The sequence below is a fragment of the Bactrocera neohumeralis genome, chromosome 2 (genome assembly GCF_024586455.1).
Source record: "Bactrocera neohumeralis isolate Rockhampton chromosome 2, APGP_CSIRO_Bneo_wtdbg2-racon-allhic-juicebox.fasta_v2, whole genome shotgun sequence".
Lineage (NCBI taxonomy): Eukaryota > Metazoa > Arthropoda > Insecta > Diptera > Tephritidae > Bactrocera > Bactrocera neohumeralis.
In genome coordinates this window covers 83681765-83708679 of record NC_065919.1, presented here as the reverse complement: position 1 = coordinate 83708679, position 26915 = coordinate 83681765, and the positions used below count along the sequence as shown (strand labels likewise).

Genomic DNA, 26915 nt, shown 5'->3' with positions numbered 1-26915 from the left:
ACTCGGAGTAGTCTATTTATGCTGCGTGGTCAAATCAAAACAATAAAAACGTCATATCATCGATATATTATAGAAACGGAGCTAAATCAGAGTAAATACGAATACGCATACGATGGTTGCGGCACGATGTTGGTTGAAAATTCACGAAGAATCAATGCAGTATGCGACGGTGCATTATCTTGGCGCAAGACCCAAGAGTTGTCGGCCTATAATTCCGGCCTCTTTTTGCAAGTAGCTTCGCGCAAATGACTCATAACACTCAAATAGTATTCCTCGTTGACAGTTTGGGCGGTCGGAAGGAACTCAAAGTGCATAATATATCGATAATCGAAGAAAACTGTCAACTTAACCTTGATTATTGACCCGCTTTGACGTAGTTTTTTAGGCTTCGGCTCAGCTTTCACGATATTCGGTCGATTTATTGTCTGTTTTTGGGTCGCAAGCATCGATTCAAGATTCATCGCCAGAAAGAAAACATTTCATGACTACTACGTTTCACAGACGTTAACGCAATGCTGTTTTTTTCGAAAAAATTGTATGATTTTGGAACCGATCGTGCCTTCACTTTTATTAGGCTCAAATGATTCTTTAAAATCGTTTTCAGTGATCCTTACTATATTCCAACGATGGAAGTAAGATCTCTGACTGTTAATCGTCGATTCACAAGCACCAGTTCCTTTATTTTATTGACGTGTTGATCATCAGTTGTTCGTGGTTCGTCGTTAACGCTTTCTCGAACCTCTGTGAATAAATTGTACCAATCAAAATCACTTGCTCGCGACGAACAATAATCACCGAAGGCCTTTTTCAACATTCTGAACATTTTGGCGACAGAAGTTCGATTCCGGACACCAAATTTAATGGAACTTCTTCGTTGAATAATTGTTTCTTCTTCTTTATTGGCGTACCGTTGAATAATTTCACTTATGATAAAAATCGCCGATGCACTTAATGTACTTGAGAAAAACGAGCGTGTACTACACACAAATTAACATTTGGCATATATGTCACTGGCAGTCATACCAACCTGGAAAAACATATTTCGACGCATATTTTTGCGCGCGAAATTTAAATTAAAAAGTCTTACTATTTTTTGCCCACAGTAAAAATTTCAAACTGTCAAATGGATTTAAAGACCTTGCTCATTCACTTTAAATTAAAAAAAAAATTATTTATAAAAAATTTCAAAGACCAACAACTCTGATATTCATTTCAATATATTTGGTATTAATATTGTCTATAATTTTGTGTACAATCTTCTTATACATTATTATAATAAAGTTAAATAAAACATATTTTAAATTACAACTATAACTACTTATATATACGCTATAACTATGTATTTAATTATATGTACTGATATTATTTCTTTCGACAAGAATTCATTGAATAACATTACTTTATATATACGTACATATGCATATAATTACATAAGCCATTTGTAAATACAGTAATATCTACAGTTTAAATCCCTACTTATGTATATGTACAGGCTGTACAAAAACACTTTGTTCACATATACATATGCACATATGTATTTACTCATATTTATACGATATATGTACATTAATATTTCAACTTAACTAATTCACTGCATTTTCCGAATCTGTTATTGACCATCATGAGAATGGCAATTTGAAAAGCTACTTAATTATGTCTTTTAAAGAAAAAAGCATAATAATAATAAAATATTTTTGAGGTTAAGGTAAATATAGTTTGCGCTTTCCCGCTTATTTTAGCGTGTGTTGTAGGAGAAAAATGTAATAAAAATTTCCTTTTCCAGTTTTCTATAAGTAAATAACAAGAATATTGCCTAAATAAATAAGATAACTGTTCATTGCCCAACAAATTATAAAAATTTGACAACTGAAATGTAATAAGTGCGAACTCATAAAATGCTTACGTTTACAGTTATTGTAGTTAGCTGCATAAATTACACTGCTCGTACGCTTTTAAGAGACTAAAAGTGCAGGTAAATGTAATTCAAGACTCATTTGTATGAAATTAATTAATTTGTCTATACTTTAAGAACCCTAGGCCGGCCGTCTGTCCCATATGCGCAATTTCTACAGTGTAGTTAGATCATAGTCCTGTTTTATGTGTTGCAGATTCGCCATCATATCCGGTTGCTGCGTTGGCGGCGGCAGGGACGTGTGTGTGTGCTGATTGGCGGGATGAAGGTTCGCATGCATTTGATTGTTGTTGTTGGTTGCCTGCAAGCTGACAGGTACACCGTTAATGCCACCATTCGCATGACTATTTGGCATTTGTTGTTGTTGTTGAGATCCTGTGTAGCTGCCACTTCCGTTGTTACTGCTGTTATTGCATGGATGCTGGTGCAGCGCTGCAGCGTTAAGCATGTTCGATGGATCACTGGAGATAGGCATATACGGTGTGTTTGCCAGCGACGAATTGACATCGCCTATGCTTTCCAAACTGTCCGTGCGCAAGCACTGGAAAATATAATGAAATAGAGGAAATAATGATTAATATGAGTGAGTTCAGTACAAAAAAAGTCAAGAAAAAGCGTTAACTTCGACTGCACCAAATGTTAATTTGCTAGATATATTTGCTATATATTTATATATAACGAACTTTGCACCTAACGGAAAACGTTTTCCTACTTATTTCCATTCTAAACAATATGTTTGGAAATTTTAGATATCTTGTCAAGTAAAAAGCTTTCCATATATGAACTGAAACATACAAGTATAGTGGTCCAATATCGGTGGTTCAGACATATAAGCATCTTTTTAGATGCAAAGTTTCTGATAGATATATGGAAAGCGACCGATTAGACCACGTCCACCACGCAGTTAAGAAAAAATAGCAGTTATGGCTGAGAGTGTACAGGAAGACCATGGAGAGTCGATTCGTTGCCGTTCGCATCAACTCGGATCGACGTATGCATTGACTTAGCGCGTTTTACGTCGAGATCTTAAAATGAAAGCGTAAAACATACAGCTTGTGCATGAACTGAAGTCGCTCGGCTTTCCCAACCGACATCGCTTCGGTCTATGAGCTCTTGAAAAGTTCTAAAAATAACCGATGTTTGCGAGCCAAATTTTGTTCAGCAATAAGGCCCATTTCTGGCTCAATGAGTTTGTAAACAAGTAAAATTTCTGCATTTGGGGCGAAGAGCAACCAGAAAAAACAACGGTTTGGGAGGTTTGTGGGCCGATAAAATCATCAGTCCATTTTTTTTCAAAAATGATGTCGGTAAAAACGTATCCGTCAATGGCGACCGTTATCGCGACATAATAGTCGTTTATTAAAACGACTATTTGGTGATGTACTAGGAACTACGGGAAAAATATATATATGTATATGCCTGATGATGTATGATGCCTGAAAATGAAGCTCGTAATCTTGGCGACATTTGGTTTTAACAAGACGGCGCCACTTTACACACATCGCATAACTCATTGGATTTATTGAGAGAACTCTTCGGTGACCTTTTCCTGTGAGGATATGTAAAGTCTATGCGGACAATCCCGCTTCGATTCAGACCTTAGAACAAAACTTCACGAGTGTCATTCGCCAGTTACCAGACGAAATGCGCGAACGAGTCATGGACTCAATCATGGATCATCTGAGACGTAGCCGCGACCACCATTTGAAAGAGATAATCTTCAGAAAATAAATGCCAAAGAATGTTGTTTCGAATGATAATAAACATTCTCAATTACATTTGGAGTTTTTTCTTTAAAGAAACTAGGGAACCTCGAAATGGATCACGCTTTAATTAAATAATGATTTGCAGTCCGATTTGAGTGATTCTAAGAGATTATAATGCAAAGTAGGCGATAACCGTCCACACGAAATCCGATTTTACTCTTGATCATTTTTCGGTTTTTGTTGTTGTTTAGGAAGTGGAACAAAATAGTTTGGAGTTAACAGATCAAGATCGAATAAAAATCAATTTCCGAGTCGATCACGTAGTTTGACTGTCGTAAGATATGTAATATATCGTCTAAACTATATAAATTTACGTTCATAAAGTTGTGGGGAAGAATGTGAGATTCTAAATCTTGAAAGACCTATATATATACAATATCCTGAGTAAAGATCATTCCACGCTCCCTTTTCGATTTATTTTTTAACCATCGGAGCCAGCAATTCAACTTAATATTTCAAATATTATTAAAAGTATTCGATTTCACGGATAGAAAACGCGAGAGCATACAAATCTACGAATAGGAATATCAATAATGTAGGTGTATGTGAACACATATCTACATACATACTTCTTAAATAGGTGGTTTCAAACTTACCTCATTTATTACTGGAGGTTGTTGCGTTTGTTGTTGACTACTCTGCTGCAATTGTTGCTGCTGCTGCTGTTGTTGTTGCTGCGCTTGCTTCTTTGCACTCACTCTTTTCGGCTTCTTCGGCGCTACTGGTGTTGGATTTCCATTCGCATCGACCGTCTTCTTGCGCACATTCTTCGTGTTGGGCAATTTATTGTCTTTTTTCCATTTCATGCGTCGATTTTGGAACCAGATTTTGATTTGTCGCTCCGATAACACGAGTGTATGTGCGATTTCGATGCGTCTTCGTCGTGTGAGATAACGATTGTAGTGAAATTCCTTCTCCAATTCGAGTATTTGGTGGCGGGTGTAAGCAGTGCGTTGGCGTTTCGGCTCCATGCCCGGCTGATAGGAGCCATTTGCTGAAAATAAAAATGGTTTCAATTTAGTTATGAGAAAAATTTTTCAATAAAATATGAAATTACAAATTTCAAGCTGAGTAATTTAACATATTACTATATTATTTTCTCTATAAAATCTTAAAACTTGAAGTTATGATTAGAGCTCTCCAGCTTCAAGTTCATTTTTTGCCACTTAATTAACCGTTTTGCGCTTTTATCGCTGAGCCAAAACTTGAAGCCACCAAATTATGGTAAACTGACAGCTAATCGTTAAGTACTCCTCTCCATCCCCCCCTTTCAAGCGAGTGCGGCATTTGTGCCAAATGTTCGCGCATTTAATCAAACTTCAGCCAAATTCGTACTGACTCCTTGACTTTGGTGGAAATTTTTAATTTAACTTTGTCGGAAAACGAACACAGTTGTGCATTCGTATGCGAAAGGTGTGGCAACTGATGCGTCTGTCGCAGTCGCTGTCACTCTTTGACGGGGCAAAGGCCAGTGTGAAGCGTGTTGTTAGGCGACAGTACAATTAATCAACATCAAAAATGGTGAAGTGCACGAGGAAAAAACGGACAATAACTGATAACTAAGTGTATAACTTAAAAGAGACTTTCCCTCAAGGGCAACGGTAAGCAGTAAGCAGTTGGTTACTTTCGCGAGGCAACAAGAAAAATCAACCCTTTTCTCAAACGGTGGGCTCAAGAAAATTGTGTAAGTTTCACAAGAATTGCCAACACCTGCTGCCGCAGCGCAAAAGAACTTTCTTCAACACAAAAAGTGGACTTACATACAAACATACTATAAACGTGAATTCACTTGCGCAATTGTAAGTTTATTTACAGTTGTGGCAATCATTGAAAAATATATTAACTTAACGTGAAATATGAGTTGTGCTAAAGTGAAATATATTTGTCTTTTGGAGTGTTTTCAACAATTTTATATTTCTATTGTTCTTTCCCTCATTTACTGCTTCGTAACAAACATTGTAAATGGCTTTGTAATTGATTGGTTTTACAATCCGATAAACAATTTCAATGAAAGCTTTATTTTCGCTCAATAAATGTGTAAATAAGACGTAAAGACAGCCGAATGCCCAATTGGGAATAACATTTAAGATTAATAGAGAAATAACGGATGACAGCCGGTTTTTTATATAACTGTATAAGCGATTGTGAGATAGCGATCTCTTAGTTTCCAAATTTCGCAATAAATAGAAACAACTTTTGAGGCCAAGGCCATTTTCGGTTGGTGTTTCCCACGAAAAATTTGAACTATTACTTATCTGGCTAACTGTTTTATTATTTAAGTGCTTAGATCAGTGCACTGTATAGAAAATGCAGAAGTAGGTCTAATTTACTTCTTTCAAGTCATTTCGTCGCCTATTACGGCATTCGGCAAGAAACTCATCAGGATAATAATTATTTCTCATTAATGAATACTCGTACAGCTTTTACAAACTATTTTTCCACCATATTGGGTCAAGAGTTTATATACCAGTTCTGTCGTCCTAGCTCCACAGGTTTTGAGATATCATTCTTGAATTTTCACATATCCTTTTCTCCCCAAGAAATTGCTCTTTTGCCGGAAACAACGCCACTATCAAATCACTATTGGATATAGCTGCTACTCAAACTGACCGATCAAAGTCAAGCTCTTATACGGAAAACTTTTTTGTTAGACAAGATATCTTCAAAACGCTTGGCGTAGATTATCATCAAAAACGCTGCTATAATTTTCGAAAAAGAATTGAACAGATCGACCTACTATAGCATATACTGCCATAGAGCTGACCCAACAAACTCAGGTCTTTGTGTGGAAAACTTGGCTTACGGGTTTCAAAAAATCATTTTTTTTTGTCTTATTAAATTCTCCAACACCTTTGGAATATTGTCCTAAATTTTCATGTTTATCGGAGCAATAGTTTCGGATATACAGCCTTGTGAACTTGTGCGCTCGAGGCTAGCTAGGCTAAGTGCGCCATCTTTAAATGCGTTTTTCTCGAAACTGTGTTTTTGAAGTCGGTTGGTAAAACTTCTCGAGAATTACTCAACGATTTTCATAAAATTTTACACAGGCCTTGAGATACAATTCTTAAAGACTTGGACGAAGGATTTTATTTTCGAATACAACTATTTGTAGAAAAATGTCGAAATTTTAATTTTTTTGTAAAAATGTCTGCAAAAAATCGAATTTTCAGTTATTTCCTTCGTCCAAGTTCTAAGTTAAGATTTTAACTAAAACACGTATTTTTTTCAATTGATGGTCCTGTAAAGAGTTATCCTCCCAAAGCGAGCGCATCTTTTTTCAGAGTAGTCACCGGAAATGTCGCATTGGCCGAGTTTTAAATATTTTTTTTTTCAACAAATTTCAAAATTTCTTTGTTAATAGTGTATGTTTGTAACAATAAAAAATTCTAATAAAATATTTAATTTTTTATATGAAAAATAATAATAAAAAAAGGCTATTTTTACACGGAGAAACCCATGTAACTCATTAAGGTATCTTCATGAAATTTTGCATAGATTATTATGCAAGGCAGCTCTATACCCTTTTATACCATAAAATCCGCTCCTGTGAATGGTAAGTAAGATTCTTTTTGTCTCCATTTTATTTTAGCGAAAATTCCTTTGCTTTTTCTTTTATAACAGAACGCGGTTACACGATGAAAAAATCAATAATACCAACAGCAAAAGTGCCAAATGTTGTTGTACGATAACTGCGTATCATTTCACATAACAACAATGCCAATGAATGCAGTTCTTGATGACGGATGGCAACCCGACATCAGCCTAACCAACTGCTATCCCCCAAATGCGTAGTCATTGTCTCGATTTCTTAAGCAGTCGGAGAGTGTTGATTGCATGCTTAATGTGGCAACAAAAAAGAGGCCAATTTATTACACGTAAAGTGCCGTATCATTGGGATGATACAACTTAAATAAAGGAGCGAGGGCCAATCAAGCTATGAAACAACTAACTGTATACTTATATACCATACATAGTAAGTGTAGGTATAATTTAGTTTGCTTGGAGTTATCGTAATATCTTGTAAGTTATATAATCTGAGGGTAAAAGCATTAAAGAAAAAACAAAAAAAATATTACTTAAAATATTTTCTTCATTTTTGTGTGCTTTCATCGGCAACCAGTTTCTTAGAATTATTTAAGAACTGTTTATTTGACTATTGTCTTGGAATAAAAATTGGTCTTCGGCGGCCTTTAAAACATGTTTAACAACTTATGAGGGGCACACTAGTTGCTGGCTTCTGTTAAGAGAGACCGCTTAAGACTCACGCTTTATTTGGTTATACTGGGTAGTCGAAAAAGTCTTTTCGTATTTTGTCAATAGAGAATTTAAAAAAATTAAGTTGAAGTTTGCTTAGAAATATGAAAAGACTACCCAATATAAATAAGCTTTCGACGAATCACCTTACTAATCGGCGCCGTTTTGAAGCAACCACCTTCTCATTTATACATAAATACATGATATTCATATATACTATATTTATCTACATACATATGTACATAAAAAAGCAAGAAACAAGTAGCAATTGTGATGGAACTTTGTAAAAATAAAAATACCGTAACGAAAACATCAAAAGGCAATTACCATAGCATGTGGCAAAGTCTTCGGGTGAAACGAAGACAATGGACTTGCTGATATGGGCCAATTTTCGACTTCACTCCATTCACCAATTTTCCAGAATTGAAACTTGTAGTACGTCTTCGCCGGCTGATCGGCTGATGTTTCTCGCTGTTGTCGGCGTGTTTGTTTTCCTCACAATTTATGCATGATTGATCGCACAATTATGACTTAACGCTTTTGAAAGACACTACTGCAGCCAACGCATGCGCGAGTACATATGTATATACATACAAGTATGTACATATGTATGGTACATACTTTACGTTATGTAGGTGAAGTAAGTAGAAATCCGAAAAAGTGCGCCGGTTTCATTGTCACTTGCCCCTTTCTTGTTTTGTTGTTTTGCTTCGCTTCTTTCGCTTTGCTATTTGAATGTTCAAGCCATGTTGCCGGCTTATTAGTCTGCTCGCAGTTAATTTCGTTTATCTTTTTAATCCGAACGCGATCAGTTTTACCTTGCCGCTCGAAGACAATTCGACTGCGGTATGTGTAGGTTCGACAAAATCGACAACGAGTGCGTGTAAACAGCTTAGAATCGTTGCGCGACACCGGCAACTGGGCATACGCAAACGTCGAACGCCGTCGACCACCGGCCAACAGTCGCCGATAACATTGTTACTTCCGTCGCTTGATTGTAATGAACGACAACCTTTAATTATTGTTTTCCTTCACACCCATCCGCAACGCGGTTGCTTCTCGTTTGATCGGTGGCACATGGAAGCGAGTGTATTTCATAAAATATGATTAATTATCGCGACAACACTTTAATATGTAATTTAATGATTATTTTTACTTTTTACGCGTTTTTGTCAGGCTTCTGAATTTATGCTGGACCACCGTTGTGACTCTTTGTATAAAAGTAACGGAGCGTTTAGGAAATTAGCACATATTATTATTGAATTTGCATAAAATTACAGAAATACGATCTTCCGTAGATAATAGCCATAAGTTGTCGATTTAAATTTTAATCTTCATTAATATTTATTTACTGTTATTTTTAGTGCTAATTAGTTATTGAAGGGAGATATTAAATTTCTTTATGAATTAAATTTTTGTTTCGATCTTTCTTCATTCAAATTTGAATAATCTCCTATGTTTATGCCAATCTCTCTAACTTTTGTAATCGATCAGCGTCTGGAGGGTATTTATCCGGAGGCTATTCTGTAACTGAACCGTATTGATTGACAGATGGCACAAAATCATGTTTTCACATAAATTTACGAATGCTGAACTTTCGTTTTATTTTCGGACTACAAATGTTGCTATGTATATTTTTTTGCATTTCGGAACAGTATTAGGATTAAATGAAAAAGAAAAAAATAAGACTTGGGAGTTGAATTTTACTCAAAAACTCATCCGATTCCTTCCATTCTTTTAATTTGTATAGATTATAGAATTATATGTTCACAATTGGAAGTAGTAATATATCCATGAGAAATGTTGGCGATATGTAGAAGAAAGTCTCTCAAAATATTTTAAAACTTGTTCTTTTTAACTTTTTTCCCAGATGAGTCAACTTCTACCTATAAGATTAGCGAGATTAGCTCTATAATTAGGCATCAAAAAATTTGCTTCAATCAAGCTTGTTATTAAAGAGAATGTTGGTTCATAATCTTACATGGGTTTACGGGTTTCAAAAAATTTTATCTCCAGAATATTATGCTAAATTTTCAAGTTATTGGGAGTAATAGTTTCGGAGATACAACCTTGAGGACTCGAGGCTCGAGGCTAGCTAGGCTAAGTGCGCCGTCTTTAAACGCGTTTTTCTCGAGACTGTATTTTTGAAATAGGTTGGCATGATTTCTCGAGAACTACTCAACCGATCTTCATGAAATTTCATCCAGGTCTTTGAGATACCATTCTTAAAGACTTGGGTGAAGGATTGTTTTTCGATTACAACTATTTAAAAAAATGTCAAGAAATGTTCACTGAAATTTTCATTTTTTTTGTAAAAATGTCTGCCAAAAATCCATTTTTCCGGTTTTTCCCTTCGTCCAAGTTCTAAGTTAAGTTAAGGTTTTAACTAAAAAACGTATTTTTTCACTTTAGATGATTTTATAAGGAATTATCCTGCCAACGCGGCCGCATCTTTTTTCCGAGGGGTCACCGGAAATGGCGTGACAATGGTCGAGTTTAGAATTTCTTTGTTAATAGTATATGTTTGTAACAATAAAAAACTCTAATAAAATATTTTATTTTTAATATGAGCAAAAATTACAAAAAATCTCTTTTTTAAGCAAAGAAGCCCTTGTAACCCTTAAAGGAAAGCGGCTGCATATACATATACTGTTTTGTAGAGCACAAAACCAATGGGATTGCCAAAAATGCCAGCCGACTGACTACCGAACCAGTACAAGTCGCTAAAATCAATACATAATAAGACTTCTCAGTGGACTGACAGACTGATCAAGGTCAGATTAGATACCTTAAGTACTTCCAGAATCGCTAATATTATGTACAAAGCTCTCATACGGTCTCGAAAAGACTGCAGGAGTGTTGTGAGCCTAATGACCCGATCAAAACTTACTGACACGATCATCAATAACGCCGTCCGATGAAATAGTCATGACAGAGATGCTGCAACACCTACTCTGCTTCTATCCAGCCTGATCTAGAACTCGTCTTAGATATCTAGCAGCTTCGCGGTTCAAGGAACTAGATGAAGTGTCAAAATTATATATTAAGTCTCTCTTAAGGTTCGCAGAAACCATTGACGTGCTGTATGACGAATACTTCAGCTCGAATTAAGGTGAACTTCTGACATTACTAAGGGCCAGAAAGTCGATGTAAGGTATGACTACCAGCTAATATAGCCTAAGCTAACCTAAAAGCAGTATTGGCATGTTAGATCTTTTTTGTTGGCTTCAAATTCAAAAAATTTAAATTTTAAACCATTTATCATAGATCTAGCAAGATCCGGTAACAGCCAAACCTTTACGTATAAAGATTCTTTGAGAGTAATACGCCGAAATTAATATCTAAAAGAGGGGACTTTAAATGCCCACCTCCCAGACCATTCTTTTTGATGCATTTTCTACTAGTGATAACTTAAATTTCAAATCTGTCCAGCTATTTTCTTCAAATATTTATATATTTATATTACTTTTCCACGTTTGTTATGTTTCCCTTTATTTCACCTCTCCAAACGATTATAAATATTATCTTATTTAGTTTTCAAAACTCCAAATTTAATACAATTTAACAAGTCTTACTAAAGTGTGTGTTTTAAGAAAATATTAAACAATTTCTGTACGTTCACCATATTTGAGAGGGGCATGTATGTACATATGCACATGTTTCACATGTTTTATGGAAAAAACAAGTCAACATTTCAACAACAGCGGGAGCTGCATCAGCAGCTTGTCACATGACTTGCAATTTGTTGCTTAAAATAAATATGAGCTCATAGCAAATTCATAATACGAACAAGCGTTGCTCGTTCGTGGCGACCAGCCCACTCTAACTCACGCCGCGTAATGTATTAAAGTAAGGAAAATATTTTAAATTAGATACCGTGAACGCATGAGCTATGTTTTATACGCTATCACTAAAAACGCTTAGTTGTTGAGTACGGCACATAGCAAACAACTCTGAAATTAAAGTTACACACAAGTGAAAACAACTAAAACTTGGGTTAAGGTTACATAGAGCAATAATATTTTCCGGTTTTACTGTTAGTGTAAGATTTTTACACAGAGTGTGAATAACAGTTTAATTTGCCTGACAAAAATATATTCTTATAACAATTTTATTCTTATATCAATTTTGAAAAAAAATAATAATTTCGAATATTTAACTTAATTCCGTTCAAAGCATTTTTGTCAAATATAAGTAGTGAATCTTCAGAGCTGAACCTCTTTATGACGATAGAAATCAATAACAAAGTAAGTGACCTTCTAGGAGAAGTTTCCAGGAACTGTTTTGGGCCCTTACTAGGAACGGGGAAAATCTTGCTATGAAGTGATGACGTTAATCAAAGTTTATCTCTTCCTAAAACTTTAAAACAACTTCTATAACATCCTAATTTGAATATAAGATATATAAATATATAAATATAAAATCATTAATAAGTTCTTCTCTTGAAACAAACGAACGTTAGGTCGTTCAAATGTTGTTCAACTGTAGGTTGTTACTTTTTTGTTTAGCGCGAAGTTTGATTGCTCTTTTGTGTGTGGGTATTAAACTTTTTTCTAAATGAACACGTCAAAGTGAACTGACATACAACCATACCTACCTATAATTGAACAAAATAATAACTATATGCATGTGGGCTGAATTAAGCCTCCCCAAATTCGCGCAAATAGAATTAAATGCTACAATTTAAACTTAGTAATATAATAGGTTGTCAAAAAAGTCTTGCGGTATTTTCGCTAGTTGGCGCTGAAAGCGCGTAGTTCTAGTTTTATTTGTCGCATCGGGTCATGCTATACCTTTTTGGAAAGCTCATTTCACGCGCTAACACGTGTTTGATTGATTGTCGTTTCTTTTAAGTCGTTCGTGAGTTATAGCGTCGCAAACATGGAGCAAAATAAAGAGAAATAAATACGATAAAGGCAAAAATGCATCTCACGCCGCCAATAAAATTTGTGCAGTTTATGGACCCGATACAGTTTCCATTTCCACCACACAACGATGGTTTCAACGTTTTCGTTCTGGTGTAGAGGTGGTCGAAGATGCGCCACGCTCTGGAAGGCCTGTCGTCGAAAATTGCGATAAAATCGCTGAATTGGTCGAAAGAGACCGGCATAGTAGCAGCCGTAGCATCGGTCAAGAGCTGGGCATGAGTCATCAAAAATTCATTTCAATTTCAAAAAAAAAATTCAATAAAAATACCGCAAGACTTTTTTGACAACCCATTATATGAGAGTTAATAGTTAGTTAACTTATAAAAATATATATAGGTAGTTGATGAATATTACTTAAACTTATTTATTGAATTTATAGAGGGTGTTTTTAGAAGCACTTCTTCTTCTATTTCTAACCAAAAATCAAACCGACCCAACAAAAAGCATAAGTGTAAGGTAAATCGATTTAGCACCGTCCGTCTATCCGGCTATCTGTATATACGCGATTTAGTTCTTCAATTTTTAAGATATATTTTTATATATTTTTTCCCAAGAAGCTACTCATCTGTTGGAATCATCAATATCGCCTATAGCTCCTACACAAACTGAACGATCAAACAAAAGGCCTTGTATGGAATTTTTTTCATTTAGGCATCGCTACAATCTCCGCAGAAATTGTTGAGATCCTACAACTATAATATACATATGTACATATATGTAGCTGCCATACAAACTGAATCATATCAAAAAATGTTTATTGGACAAGATATACTCAGGAAATTTGACATGGAAAAATGTCCAAGGCAGCGCTATATTTTCCGAACAACTACTAACCGATCAATAGGAAGTTCTTTTATGAAACTTTTTTTGTGCAGGGTATTTTATCTGCGATGCAACCAGAGTTAACGCTTTTACTGCTTTTTGACTTACTAAATAATTACTCTACTGAACTTCTTTATGAAGTAAATCGGGTATGACAGATGATCCAAGTTAAAGTACTTTTTCAATAGCCTATGACAGATCACGCATGAGTCGCGTCAAGTTGTCATATTATTTTTATTAAGTATTATTTACCATTTCATCTTGGAAAGATTTCCGCCTGAACAACGTTTACAAATCGTTCAACTTTATTACGAAAATTCACGTTCTATGAAGAATATGTTTCGCGCGCTTCGCTCAACTTATGGTCAACATAATCGGTCTATTGAGCGTAGTATTCGCAATATCATCGACCATCTTGAAACTCAGCATTCATTATTGGATAATATTCGACCGAATAGACCACGTCCAGCAAGCAGTGAAGAACATTTATATAGCAGCCGTAGCTGAGAGTGTACACGAAGACCGTGCAGAGCCGATTCAGCGCGTTCGCAGCAACTCGAACTGGCGTATGCAACGACTTGTCGCATTTTACGTCGAGATCTTAAATTGAAAGCGTAGAAAATACAGCTTGGGCAAGAATTGAAGCCGTTCGACTTTCCCAAGCGACATCAGTTCGCTCTATTGGCTATTGAAAAGTTATAAGAAGACCCGACGTTTTCGAGCTAGATTTTTTCAGCGATGAGGCTCATTTTTGGCTCAATGGGTATGTAAACAAGTAAAATTACCGCATTTGGTTGAAGATCAACCTAAAGAGATACAACAGCAGCCATTTATTCAGAAAAAACAACGCTTTGGGGTGGATTGTGGGCCAGTGGTCCATATTTCTTCAAAAATTATCCCGTTGAGAAGGTTACCTCAATGACGACCGTTATCGCGACTTGATAACCAACTATTTGATGCCTGAAATTGAAACTGCGACATTTGGTTTCAAGATGACGGCGCTACTTTCCACACATCGCCTCATTCAATGGATTTATTGAGAGAGTACTTCAGTGAGCAGACAATTTCACGTTTTGGGCCGGTCAATTGACCACAAAGATAGAGTGATATCACACTGTTTGACTGTTTTCTGTGCGGATATGTAAAGTCAAATATCAATGCGGACAATCCCGCTTCTATTCAGGGTTTGGAACAAAATATCACGCGAGTCATTTGCCAGTTACAAGTCGAAATGTCATCGAACGAGTCATCGAAAATTGGACTCAACGGATGGACCTTCTAAAACCGAGCCCCAGCCAACATTTGAAAGAGATAACCTTCAGAAAATAAATACCAAAGAATGTTCTTTCGAATGATAATAAATAATAAAATTTGGAGTTTCTGTGTTTTTTCTTTAAAAAAGAGGGAACTTCGAAATGGTTCACCCTTTATTATTGCATCAATGCTATATTTTAATACAAACATAATATATGTGTGTATATCTAATATTTTACGCCAGGAAGTTTATTTCTAAATACCAGCATAGTCTAACAGCTGTTGTAAATTCCTAGTAAACCATTGAACAATGGAGACTTGATGCGAACTGTTAAAAAAAAGTAATAAAGCTTATTGACCAACGAAAGCGAACAAAGCCGACTAACGATCACGCATTTGCCGCGCGAGCAAAGAACGAATACAAAAGCTGCAAGTGACCTTGAAAATCGTTTTAATGCGAACTTAATTCAAAACATAAAGTGAGCCGCTTTGGCGCTATTGGGTATTAAATTGCCGGCTGAAATCAAACTCAGATTTTCAGCTTTTCCTTTGACAACTATTATTCTAATATTTTCCAAACACAATAAAAAAATTAAAAAAACACTGTGGCTTTTAGTCGATATAAATGAAGTGGACCACCTTACGGATAGTTACGATTTCATTTTAGTGCAAGTTAGGCTGCAAATTGTAGAATAATGGATAATTTAATTGGCGCAAAGCGTTAAAGAACCAAAGTCAGCGAGCTAATACAAAAAAAATAATATCGATAAAGGGTGTGCGATATTGAAAAGTTGTTTATTTGTTCGCTTTTGTAATGGCGATGAGTACTGATTGTGGTGTGTCGGCCGAAAGAGCGCTAATTAAGCTGCGAGGTACGACCAAGGCCGAGATGTGCAGTTTTTTGTTTGCTTTGGAGCTTTTACTGTTTGACAGTGCAGGAGCAAGGGAGAGAGCAGTAAAAGTGAGGCAGTTTTAATTTGCCGTTCATTCGATGTTGAATGCGTCGCCAATGCGATTGATGTATTTGTCTCTTTGTCAATTCGTTTGTCTGGCACTGTTGTTTTCATCGAAACTGAGTATTCGTGCCTCATCTGTCATATAAAAGCGAACTTTTCAAATTCAACTCCGTCATTCTCGACATTGTCGATATTGCGCCGTTGTGCTGTTGTGCTGTTATGCTGTTGTATTGCTGCTGATTTGTGGATGCTGGCGATGACGATGACGGTGTTTGTTGCTTGTTATGTCGAGTTTTTGGTTTTGTTTCTGCTGCTGTTTTGCAGCGTTTTTTCTCTGTTCAACATTTTCGTGTTGTATGTATTTCGATTTTACAATTCATAACCGTCTGTGTTGAACATATTCGCGGCATCTGTGCGCCGCCTGCATCTCCTTGGAGCGGTGGATGTGATTTTTCGCAAGTCATCAAGTGACTGCGCGCGCACGCCTTGTCTCTGCGCCGCATTTGGGAAACTCATCAGGGGCAGCCGGCGGAGCGCGTACTGTAGCGAATGCTTATTTGCCATTGAAACTCGCTTACAAGGCTGTGTACTCGCATGACCAGAGATTTATTGAAATCGCCCGTGTTAAAACCTAATATTGAACTTGTGCTTTGAATTTTTTCTACGGCTGTTGTTATTTCGTAATTTTGCGATTTGTGATTTTTTCTTAGCGCCACATTGAAACCATCTCTAAGTCATTTTATAGATATTGCACTGGGCGGTTGTGTAGAGGAATGTACATATTGTACATTTATTCTCTTTAGATAAGCGTTTTTTCATGGCAGTTTTGAAAAAATTATACGTTTGGATATGTTATTTGATGAACTTTGATACTTAGATATGGAACACTAAAGTATAAGAACAATTTTTAATAACAATTCCGTATTTTTAATAACAATATTTGTTACCAAGCTTTCGGCAATGTTATCTTAGTATTACAATTATAATCAAAGGGCTCAATGAATGGATGCTTTGTACGTCATTTATCTCAAAACTACCTTGTTCGGCGTGCCGTTGATGGAAAAAAAAATAATCCATCCGAATCACTTGAAATTTTAATATGGTGTTTATAAGATCAATATTAGGGACTACGATCAAATTTTAATTTTAAGAACAAAAATAGCTGTTTTCAGAATCTGAACTTCAAAAGCGCGAAATTTTTTTAATTAGATATCATTTTTTTTTTTGGTTGTGGTCTCAGCGATAGCTGCACTCCTACTGATTAATAATTTATTTGGTTTGCAGATATTCTGAAGAGTCAAAATTGACAACGGCACCTGGAGTCATTTTTTAAGATAGCTTTTTTTGAACGCCATTTTTAATATTATTAAAAATTTTTTTATTTAACAAAAAAATATTTTTGTACTTTTCATAAGTGTATAAATAAACTGTAAATATTTTAAATTGATTGCTCTTATTTTAAGCCTTAAAAAATCTAGAAAACACCCTTAATTTGAGTGTTCTAGACCACCGGGAACCCTTAAGCAATACCAAAAGCCCCTTCAGGATCGAGAAAGAACTCTCCGAGCTATTCGATGCTCCAGACAAGGCGACTCCTTTTCGTGCGACTTCTTCCATCTACTGCTGGGGAAAATAATTCGAGCTTCAGAGCTGAAAAAGTGCTAATTGTGCTGAAAAGGCACAATCTTCTTCAAGACAACTGCTGACGTACGCCGATGACATCGATATTATTGCTATATCGTCATAAAGCATCCGCAACTTGTCTCCCTCGCCACTTTTGACAGTCATAACTTCGAAGTTATAGATAATTTCGTCTATCTTGGAACCAATGTTAACAGCAACAACAATGTCAGCCTCGAAATCCAAAGCAGAATAAACCTTACCAACAGGCGCTACTTCGGACTGAGTAGGCAATTGAGAAGTAAACTCTCTCGACGAAACTCTACAAGTCACTCATCATCCCCGTCCAGCTATATGGTGCGGAGGCATGGACGATGACATCTTATGAGTCGGCGTTGCGAGTTTTCGAAGAAAAGGTTCTGCGGAAGATTTCTGATGACCATAAATCGACGGTCGATTGAACAATGAGCTGTACGAGATATACGACGACACGATACGGCACATTATTATCGAGAAAAGATTATATATGAATTTTGTTAAAATATCTTATGTATGGAAGAATATTTTCGGAAAAAGACAATCATAGCCACATATTCGGTATCGGAAATTTTTGGATGCGGAATGGAATACCTTAAGCAACATTTGTTCAACATTTTATTCCGATTATTTCGTTGGTAATTGATGAATGAGAAATGTGCAATTTAAAATATTGATTTATGGAAAGTCATTCTGATTGCGATCAGCTCTTCACAGTATTAGGCAAGAATGCCGGAATAATGTTCCGCATCAATGTTAAAATTGCTCAATTTTCGAGGTATAGATTTCACCCAAAGGTGGATGGAACCACGCTCATTGTCCAATTTTTCGAACCGTCTTTGCTGAGAAAGATAATATTTCTGACGATATTACTTCAGTTTTTTTTAGGATAATGTGAATATCAAATTTGACTCGGACTCGGACTGCATATAAATTGCGCGAGGAAGCCGAATCGATCAAACATTGTTTCCTAGATTGGTACGAAATTTGTCTTACAACCGACTGATTTTGATCTTCATTTGTTAACTATTGTATGTTAAACAGTTGTTTGTTTACGACACGAAAAGTTTGTGTGGCTAATTTCACCATGGAAAAAAATTTAACAAATATAAATTCTTGAAATTTTATTTTACCAATTTATCGTTGAAAATATTACAGAACTGATTTGGGTAGTCTATCTTATCATGAATAAAAATATTTCAGTAACACAACGCATTCAGTGAAGGGCGTAAAGTCATCAAAAACTTGCCTTATGTGAGTTGTCCATCCAACTCTGGTGATGGGATAATATCGAAAACGTTAAGGAGACAGTGCTTGAATATCACAATATTAGCATCGGAGATAAAACAGAGGATCTCAGCATCTCTTACGAATCAACTCAACACATTTTTAGTAAATGTTTTGTGTAGAAGCGTGTCTGTGCTATTCTTCTTTATAGGCGTAGACACCCCTTACACGGTTATAGCCGTGCCTACGCTATACTAGTACGAAAAGACCTGATTCTTTTGCAAAAATGACATCGAATAAAACTCCCTAAAGCGATATTTGGCAATAAAGCTCAGGACTCTATATTAATCAAGCGCATTATTAACGTTAATATTAAAACTTTTATAGTCTAGTTCAAGTTTTGGTTATGGTATATCATAAAAACTCTCTCTTAAGGCAGATTGTGTGAGATAAAATTATTTCTTTAGAAAAAATACCTTAACGTTCAGCGAAAAAAAATTTTATCATTTTATTAATTTTTGTTGATAATTTTAAGGAAAATATGTATTACTAATAACAATTCCAAAAAACTATAAAAATGATTATTCCGTATGAACATTGTATCGATTAGGCAAATGCGTTAATATGTTAACCGATATTACGCTTTTATAGTATTTAAGGCGCTACTAGGCTTGTGTGCGGGAAACATAAAGAAGAGTGCTATAAATGGGCTTTTTACTCTTTCTTTATCTTTTAACACGCAATGTAATTAATTCTTCAACGCATTTCATTAATGGCTTTCTAGTTTGTGGATAGGCCGATGATCAAGAAAAAGTGCATTGGGGAATACACATAAATATACATATGTACATATGTATATATGTACATATAGTATATGAAGTATAAATGCTATTATGTGGTATTTTCGTCGACGGTAGCGCGTTCTAGTAGCCAGCTGATAATTGCATTTGAGGCACAGGCCGAAAACAGAATGAATTGTGTCACAACTCAAATATGTTCTTAATTACGGTATTTACAGTCACATGTTTAGCTGAGGAGGTTTGTCCACGCATATGTGTTGACATGGCGCTCAGCTATTATTTTTAGTCATAAGAAAACCATACTTAAGTATTATACACTGCAACGCTTACTAACTAACAGCTAGCAGTGCTGGCCAAAAGATATACCCTATTGAAGTTCTAATTTCATATTTTTTCGAAAGAGCGCTTCGTTGACTATTAAATTGTAGAATAACTATTATATTGGTTAGTCGAAAAAGTATTTTCGTATTTTATCAATAGATGTCGTTGCAGTAGTATATCTCCAATGCTACCAATCACATTGTGTCATACTATATAGTGTTGGAAAGATGAGATTTTAAGCAATCCGGGGAAGTTGAAAAAAAGTTACAGCTGAGCAAAAATGGGTGAAAATAATGAAGAAATTGGCTGTTTTGAAATTTTTTTTATAAAAAAGGGAAGAAAATTTAAGCTAGACTTTTCCGACTCATTATTTTCCAATTTGGTTAAATAAAACTCAAATGTGGCTACCGCTAATTTATTTTTCCACCAAAATCTAGCTTTAAAGCGCTTGGTCCCCGCAACATCGCTTTTACACCTTGCCACAGCAAACTTTCACTGCTATCTGAGATGAAATGTCAATGTGCAGCCGATTATGCTGATGATGAATATCAAATGAATGTTCAACAAGTAATAAGCGATGAATGCCCTCCAGAGAACAACCAGCAACCGTTTGAAGGAGATAAATACTTGAATGCCTTTGGGCACAACAGTTTCATACAACAACTTTGCAGCAACATGCTGGCAACTACTGTCGAACTAATGCAACGCACAGTGCCACAATCGCGCACAAGCGGCGATGACACCGACCGAGTGACGGATGAGCCGTGTCATTCGATGTTAATGTTGTGACATTTATCATCGACTCGTGTCCATAGTACATGCATACCTCAAGAGTGTGTAGATATGTATGTGTGTGCTGCGTTATAGGAACCTGATTATCGCTCTGCGCTGCGGCTGGCGCTGACTCCGAAAACTATCTGAATCATTTGACATTTGAGCATTTGACTCTTTCGCTGCTTAGCCGGCCAACACACAGTGCAAGTTCAAGAACCCACATTCCACGCTGACGCTGTGCGCTTTGTTAAAAATGAGCTACACTTCAACTCAAAAATATTTTTGAATATCTATACATACATACATGTAATTGAATTATTAATAGAGGCGTTTGGCTTAGTGTGATGTTGGCCAGCGTTTAAGCATGTTTCTATCCCACGGGAGTCATTTACCATATTTTAAACAAACAATTAGTGCGGCATGTCATAATAAAATGATATTGAAACTCTCAGTCGCTCTCTCTTCTTACTCAAGCGTGGTAACTGCAGGTAATTAAGTGGAACACAATTATTATTATTTATAGTTTGAAATCTCATTTAAGCGACGAATATCTCGAAGTTGGATTGTAAGTGGCGAAAGACACTCGTGCCACCGTACTACACACGCACTTCGTGGATTGAAGTGCCCTTTCGGCACTTGATCTATTTTAATAACACTTTGAACGTGCATATGTTTGATTAATGACTGTTAAATATGTCACTTAGTTTTTAGTTAATGAAGTTTTAATGCTGTCTTTAGCGCCTTTTAGACATTTAATAGTGGAACTATTCAGTTGCATTTAGTATACGGTTTTTTATGCACTCACCAACGCCCGCCACATGTATTTTCTTCATCCATGGATATATGATTCTTTCGCCATCTGTTGTTTCGCCCATTAGATCGTCGTCGGTATCCGAATCGCCCAAATCATCATCATTTCCATTTGAGCCCAACTCGTCCGGCGATCTGTCCAACATCAGACGATCCTCTTCCAGCATGTCATCCTTAAAATATGGAGATTAGCAACAATTAATCATTTCATGCAATCAAATTTAATGCAAACTCGTTTTTAATACTAACATTTTCCGAGCCAGTATCATCACAGCGTAACCGCATGCCCAATTCCTGTAGTTGTTGTCCGGCGGGTGCGGCTTCCTCGATGCGCTTTTCCAATTTGAGACCTTTAAGAAAACACTATTAGTCGTCAAATTTATTTCATATGCTTTTTGAAGGAACAAATATACTATATATGCTAAAGATATTATCTCATCTGAGGCTGTCGTGTCCTTTTGGCTATAACCGCGTAAGAGGTGGCTACGCCAATGGAGGATAAAGAAAGATCTTGAACTTTGGCATGAGATTGAAGAACTGGTCAAAAACGAAGCGCTCGCAAACGCTACGCAAAGGATATCAGATTATCAGGTTTTAAGGAGAGCGATCCAGATTTGGCCCTATCTGCCCATTCTAATACCAATATTTGAACTCAATTTAAAGAAATTAACAATTAATTTTTTTATTAAATAAATATCTTTTAAAATTAAGACAATTGTATTACCCTTAAATGAATAAAAATATATGTATCTTCATGGGTTCACGCCTTATAATAAATTCATTACCTGACAAAATCCTATTTTTTTTTTAATTTGGAGAAAGGGTATTCCCAGCTTATATAAGAACTTATGTTGAAATTTGTTTTGAAATGTTAGACTGAGAGTTAAAGGTTATGATTTTAATTAAGCAGAGAAGAAAAGAAGAGACAAACTTACGGTGTTACATGGGTGTACGGGTTTCAAAAAATCCATTTTTTCTATTTTTTCTCAATTCTACCACACCTCTAGAGTATTTTCATAAATTTTCAAGTTGATTCGAATATTAGTTTCGAAGATACAGGCATGATAACTTGTGCGCTCGAGGCTAGCTAGGCTAAGTACGCCGTCTTTAAACGCGTTTTTCTCGAAACTGTGTTTTTGAAGTTGGTTGGCAAGATTTCGCGAGAACTACTCAACCGAACTCAACCTTTATTAAATTTTACATGCGTCTTTGAGATACAGTTCTTAAAGACTTGAACGAAGGATTTTTTTCTGATTACAACTATTTGAAAAAAAAGATGTCTCGAAATTTTCACTAAAATTAAAATTTTTTTGTAAAAGTGTCTGCCAAAAATCCATATTTCAGTTTTTTTCCTTCATCCAAGTTTTAAGTTAAGGTTTTAACTAATAGATTTTAACTAAAAGGTTTTAACTAAAACCTGTAAACAAGTGAGCTTGAGAAAATGTTACTGCTTAACATTATTTCCAACCCAAAAACCAAAAAAAACTATTATTACTGTGGATTATTAGATCTAATAATCGAAGAACAAGTCACAATTATGCTTTTGACAAAATGGCGGTATCTAAAAAAAAAAGTGTTTTTTTCACTAAAGAGTTGTTTAAAAAATCTAAATTATTATCAAAATCATATTTCTTCGAGCTTCACAAATATATCTAGAAGATTGTTTGAATGTTTCAAGTCGATCTGTCCAGCCATTTTTAAAAAATTTTCTTCAACGAAACAACGAATCGCGTTTAAAGTTTCGGGATCAGATTACAATGAGTTCACAATTCATAAAATTCGAAGTTTTGGTATGAGATTACAATAAGTTCACGAATTCATACTGAAATCATATATATTCTTATCTACGAAACCTTATACCGGATCAACATGAAATTTTGGAAGAATATTCTCAGATATATCTACTTTCAATAAATATGTATATAAATATTTGAAATTATAACGCCTTATAAGAATTATTGGATCATCGAGTCATCTTAGAAAACTTGGTTAATAGTCTGACAAGATTACGAAACCACACTATGTGCCTATATGTGTATGGCGCCAAATAAGTAGAGCTCTTAGTTATTCAAAGAAGCCTAATTGAGAAGAAACTTCATGTACTCTTAACATTCTTTTGTTTAGAAAACGGTCGACACAAGTAAGGAAATACCAATAATGTTTGGAAATGTCTTCAAATATAAAATTAGAAATTATTAAAGCGCTCGATATACTAAAGGCAACGCTAAACCGACTTTGTACATCATTTAATTTATTTGCTTCTCATACCACCCATTATCGCAACGAAAATTGCTCAAAATATAGATTTATTTCGATTCTTGTTTGCTGCTATTAAAAATTGGGAGACACTTGAAAAATCTTTATGAACAACTTTGCTTAAATTTTTGACTATCAGGAAACATACGCCCCTCATCTCATTTAAGTACACTTTTCTTTGAGTTAAGAAACAAAATTTGTGCTTACCTAATTCTTGCAGTCCCAGTGCTGTGTTGGACGGCGGTTCAGTCGAAGAGCATTGCAGGGGCATATCCATCATTTGCGAGTGTGGCGAATGACCTTGCGAATGGGCACTGCCGACACTGCCATTTGTACCATAATAACCATTATAATATCCATTTGAGGTAAGTGAAGCGCTTATACCGTTCGGCGTATTTACCGGCGGTGGATAAACACCATTCCCCAACGGTGTAATAGGTTCGGAGTGCACCGCTCCAGCCGATATGAATTCCGGCGGACCAGTATGCATCGCAGCCGCATGGTGGCCATAGTAGCCGAGACTTTGGTGGTGATGATGAGTGGGTGTAGGCGCATAATTCGTATAACCGTTATTGTGATGGTGACCTGAGAGCGCGCTATTTGTATGTGCATGCGGATGAGGCGGATGGTGATTAGCGGCAGAATGGTGGACAGCGGCTGCCATGTAATCATTGACCATGTCGGCAGGGTGTGTGGCATGCGGATGCGTCGGCATACTGGGTGGCATGCCGCCGCCCATGGTCGCACCCATGCCCGACATATGTCCCGTCGTTGCCGTCATGGAGTAGTGACCATTATAGTGATGATAGTCGTCGGCAACGGGTGGAAATTTCGGATCTAAGCCATTACCCATACCCATGGGGCTTTGAACGTGATGCGGCGCGTGTGGGTAACCCATTAGAAATGAGCTCATAGTGACACGGGGCTACACAATAATTTTTATGTATTTTTTTTGGTTTTTTTAATTTGTCTGAAACTTTAATAAAGGACCTGTTTTTTTCTTATTGGCGAGAAGACATTCACTTCTGGGTAGCTTTTGTAAAGAATAAATATTTTTTCACTTCATTCAAAGCTTTTTTGGTTTAATCAAACATATTTTTTTTATAAATTTATCACTGAGTATTTAATTCACCATAACTCTTTTCTATTTAGAATTTTTCTTCTTCCCACACACTTTTTTCACTTCTCCACGATTCACTTTACATTATTTTACAACGCGCACGGAAATGCATAGTATATTCCTATATTCGTAATTACATTTAGTATATTTTTGATATTAAGTCGTTTTCAAGTAATTCGTTTAGGCGCGTCGGCAGTATACAACTCGCACTCAAGAGCAAATTCCAATTTTTGTTAAATAAACCAAATATATTTGAAGAGTCGCGGTTGGCGACCAAACTTAAAAGCCCGCTTTCAAATACGCGTACGGTCCGATTCCTACGTTCCGTTCGGTCTGTTCATGACGAGCCGTTCTTTTGTTGTGTATGACTCGCAGCGACTCGACGACCAGCGAACCTGTTCCCCTTGTCCGTCATTCAGTCAGCCGTTTGGGCTCATTCGTTGCTGTCCAACAGTATTTGTCTACAGCAGTCCGACTTCGTTCGACGCACATTAAAATTTTGCCGTAAAACCCGATTTTCTGGTTTCCACACACAAAAAACACACTCACAAACATTCAAGGGTAGCGCGCTGTGCGGCGGTGTGAGCGACTCGAATTAAACGCTATGGTTCTGCCCACACATATGTAACTGTCCGCACAGGAGAAGCCATAGCTGCGCTATTGTTCACATTGCTGTTGTTGGCATTGTATATGTACGCCATTTTTTCCACCACCATGACGCGGCAATAAGAGTGACTCGGTGGTGGAAACGGGCAAGCAAGCGTTGTGCGAATGAAACTGCAAATGCTTAACACACCTCTATGTGCGCTCTGCTCAAGGGAGAGAAAATCTATTACAATGCAACAGTGAAACCAAGTGGTAGACTTAGTGAATATATTTCGTTTCTGGCTTATTTACAAATTATTGGTACATTTAGTGTACATTATTTTCTTTTAACTATAAATTCAGCCTTCAAACTAAAAGTTTTAAATTCGTGCAGAGTTTTTTGGGACTAGTAAAGGAGTTGATAAAATAGTAAAATAATTGAATAAATATAATATAATAATTAATATTTATTTGAATGAGAACTAAGCTAAGTTCGGATCAAAGGTGTTGTAAAACTTTATATTAAGGAGTTACATGGGTTTCCTTAAATAAAAAACATCCTTTTTCAAAAATTTTTTTCTCATATAAAAAATTAAATATTTTATGAGAATTTTTTATTGATACAAATATGTATGTACATATACACTATTAACAAAGAAATTCTGAAATTTTTGGAAAAACATATTTTATACGCGGCCATTGCGACGCCATTTCTGTTGACCCCCCGGAAGAAAGATGTACCCGCGTTGGCAGGATAACTCCTTACAGGATCATCTAAAGTGAGAAAAACATAAATGTTTTAGTTAAAACCTTAGAACTTAGACGAAGAAAAACAATATGAAAATTGGGTTTTTCCAGAAAAATTCAAATTTCTGTGAAAATTTCGCAATTTTTTTTTCAAATAGTTGTAATCGAAAAAAAATCCTACGTCTTTAATAATTATATCTTAAAGACCTGTGTAAAATTTCATGAAGATCGGTTGAATAGTTTTCCAGAAATCTTGCCAACCGGCTTCAAAAACGCAGTTTAGAGAAAAAACGCGTTTAAAAACGACGCACCTAGCCTAGCTTGCCTCAAGCGCACAAGTTCTCGAGGCTGTATCTCCAAACTATTCTACATATTTCTAGAGATGTTGTAGAACTTAATAAGATAATAAAAAAATCGATTTTTTGAAAACCGTAAACCCATGTACCCCTTAAAATATATTTTGTTTGTGGTATTACTAGGATTCGACTTATAATCAATTTTGTTGCTTTGAGCATTAGTGAGTAGCGGCAAGCACAGTATCAATGATCTAGGAAAACTAATTTTAAAATGGAGCTTCTCTCGTCCTAATATAGTTAATCACTATATCGGAGCTGGGAAAAAATATGTTCAGATTGTATTCACTTTAGCAATTCAACTCCATTTTATTAATATATGTAACTCACACAATGACTGACATGTTCGGCATAAAATCTGCCTGAATATCGGA

At 35.9% G+C, this 26915-nt stretch overlaps 1 protein-coding gene across 2 annotated transcripts; it reads right to left on the bottom strand.

The window, feature by feature from the left end:
* Positions 1–1199: 1199 nt before the first annotated feature.
* Positions 1200–25287, bottom strand: LOC126765256 (homeotic protein deformed). Of its 2 annotated transcripts, XR_007668320.1 has the most exons (6): positions 23944–25287; positions 21730–21830; positions 21476–21653; positions 4275–4672; positions 1904–2453; positions 1200–1787 (listed from the first exon to the last, which is right to left on the bottom strand). XR_007668320.1 is itself a non-coding variant. In XM_050482952.1 (5 exons), exons 1-5 carry the CDS (start codon positions 24647–24649, stop codon positions 2067–2069), a joined length of 1770 nt encoding a protein of 589 aa, XP_050338909.1. In that variant the 5' UTR covers positions 24650–25287; the 3' UTR covers positions 1200–2066. The 2 variants fall into 2 exon arrangements, 1 of the variants encoding a protein (XP_050338909.1); XM_050482952.1 differs by having other exon boundaries at positions 1200–2453.
* Positions 25288–26915: the final 1628 nt, after the last annotated feature.